This window comes from Miscanthus floridulus, unplaced genomic scaffold (genome assembly GCF_019320115.1).
Source record: "Miscanthus floridulus cultivar M001 unplaced genomic scaffold, ASM1932011v1 os_1100_1_2, whole genome shotgun sequence".
Lineage (NCBI taxonomy): Eukaryota > Viridiplantae > Streptophyta > Magnoliopsida > Poales > Poaceae > Miscanthus > Miscanthus floridulus.
This window is the reverse complement of record NW_027097526.1, coordinates 1-1,594: the sequence shown is the minus strand read 5'-3', so window position 1 is coordinate 1,594 and position 1,594 is coordinate 1. Positions and strand designations below refer to the sequence as shown.

Here is a 1,594-nt window from a genome sequence, read left to right as displayed (position 1 = left end):
GGAGGTGCTGCCGAATTTCTGTCTCGGATAGGACTAGACCATGGGAACTAACCCCATCTATGAATCCTCGGGTGGGATTAGGACCTATCCTTACCTATTAGATGGTAGGAACGACGTGTAGATGCAAGTCCATGGTCATATTTATTACTTGGTGATATATATGTTAGAGGATGAATGACCGTGAGTGGATGTACTCGGGCCGCTGGAGCACCCGTGAGATTACCAGAGAATGGGTTGTCAGGACCGAGGCTTTCATCGAGCAAGCATTTGACCAGGCTCCCGGAGCGGTTGCCGTTTTTTGTCCTTGCACCAACTGTAAGAACAGAAAGAGGCAGACAAAGGAGGTGATGACTTCACATCTTGCTAGGAATGGATTTATGAAAAACTATACCCAGTGGACCCACCACGGTGAAGCCGATCGTGTGAGAGAGGAGGTGGTGAGACCACGTGTCGAGGATTATAATGCTGATGCCGGGGTAGCAGATTGGTTAGATGACTTTCACGAAGCACACTTCGCTGAAGGACGTAGGCAGGAGGATTGATACAGTGTTTGCCAGAGTTTGTTGAACCAGTGTATTGATACATCTTTTCTATATGCAGGACTTCTTTAGATGCGCCGAGGGCTACGAGGAGAGGGCGACCAAGGCGTTGGCCAAATCTTTTAGATGCCGCATCTCAGACATGCATTACGAGGCGCGGCTCCAGGCCATCATCGATTACTGTGCCGTCTACGAGGCTCGGAAGGTGAAGAAAGAAGATGCAAGATTAATGCATCTGACCAAAGAGCAGTACCTGAAGGTAAATATACAACATCAATATTGATTTCTTCTGAGATTGGGTAGCTTGAATTGTTCTTATATCTGTCAATGTACTTGATGTCGTACAGGTGCCTCCTGGCTGGTGCGCCAATAAAACGCGGGCCTGGAAGATGATGGTCGACAGGTGGGTGAGTGCCGATTGGGCGGATAACCACACCGTCCTCCGGGAACGGCGTTTGCTGATGCCAGGTGTATCACACCACCAGGGCAACCTTAACATCCACGAATACGGGGCAAGATGGGTACGTGACTTGGTGTAGCTTCAATTATTCTTTCAGACGCTTATTCCTGCATGATTTGTAACCGTCTTGTTGTTTTTGTCGCAGTCGGCTGCACATCAAAACCAGCCATGCGGAGAGCTCAAGTCATGGGTTCTGGCCCACAAGGGTAAGGCGACAGACGAAATCGACTGGAACCCGGATGACCTAGCCGAGTCCTTCACCAACGAGAGCATCCCCGAGCGCATCAGTCAGTACACCGAGGCGGCAAGGACGGTCCATGGGGCAGACTGGGATCCGCACACCACGGACATTGATGGCGACATCGTCATGAGGGTGGGAGGAGGCAAGAAGCATGGGCGGTACCTCATCGGCAATAGCACGCTCGACCCGCACAGCACTCCCACTCTCTCACAGGTCCGGGCAAGCAGCACGAGCGGTAGCGTGCCCATACGCCCAAGGCAGGACACTTCGACGCATCGTGTGGCAGCACTACAGGTTATTTCTGTTTTATTCGTCGTTCTTTGGTTTTACATTCCTCGAAACTGCTTGTAACAA

General features: G+C 51.1%; 1 protein-coding gene across 1 annotated transcript; it reads left to right on the top strand.

Annotated features, from left to right (window-relative positions):
* Nucleotides 1–492: 492 nt before the first annotated feature.
* LOC136533701 (uncharacterized) lies at nucleotides 493–1,398 on the top strand (the record flags this gene model as incomplete). Its single annotated transcript, XM_066526239.1, has 4 exons — nucleotides 493–558; nucleotides 601–798; nucleotides 887–1,060; nucleotides 1,145–1,398. Coding segments are annotated over exons 1-4 (692 nt in total), but the record flags the coding sequence as incomplete, so codon positions are not given.
* Between the last annotated feature and the right edge of the window lie 196 nt (nucleotides 1,399–1,594).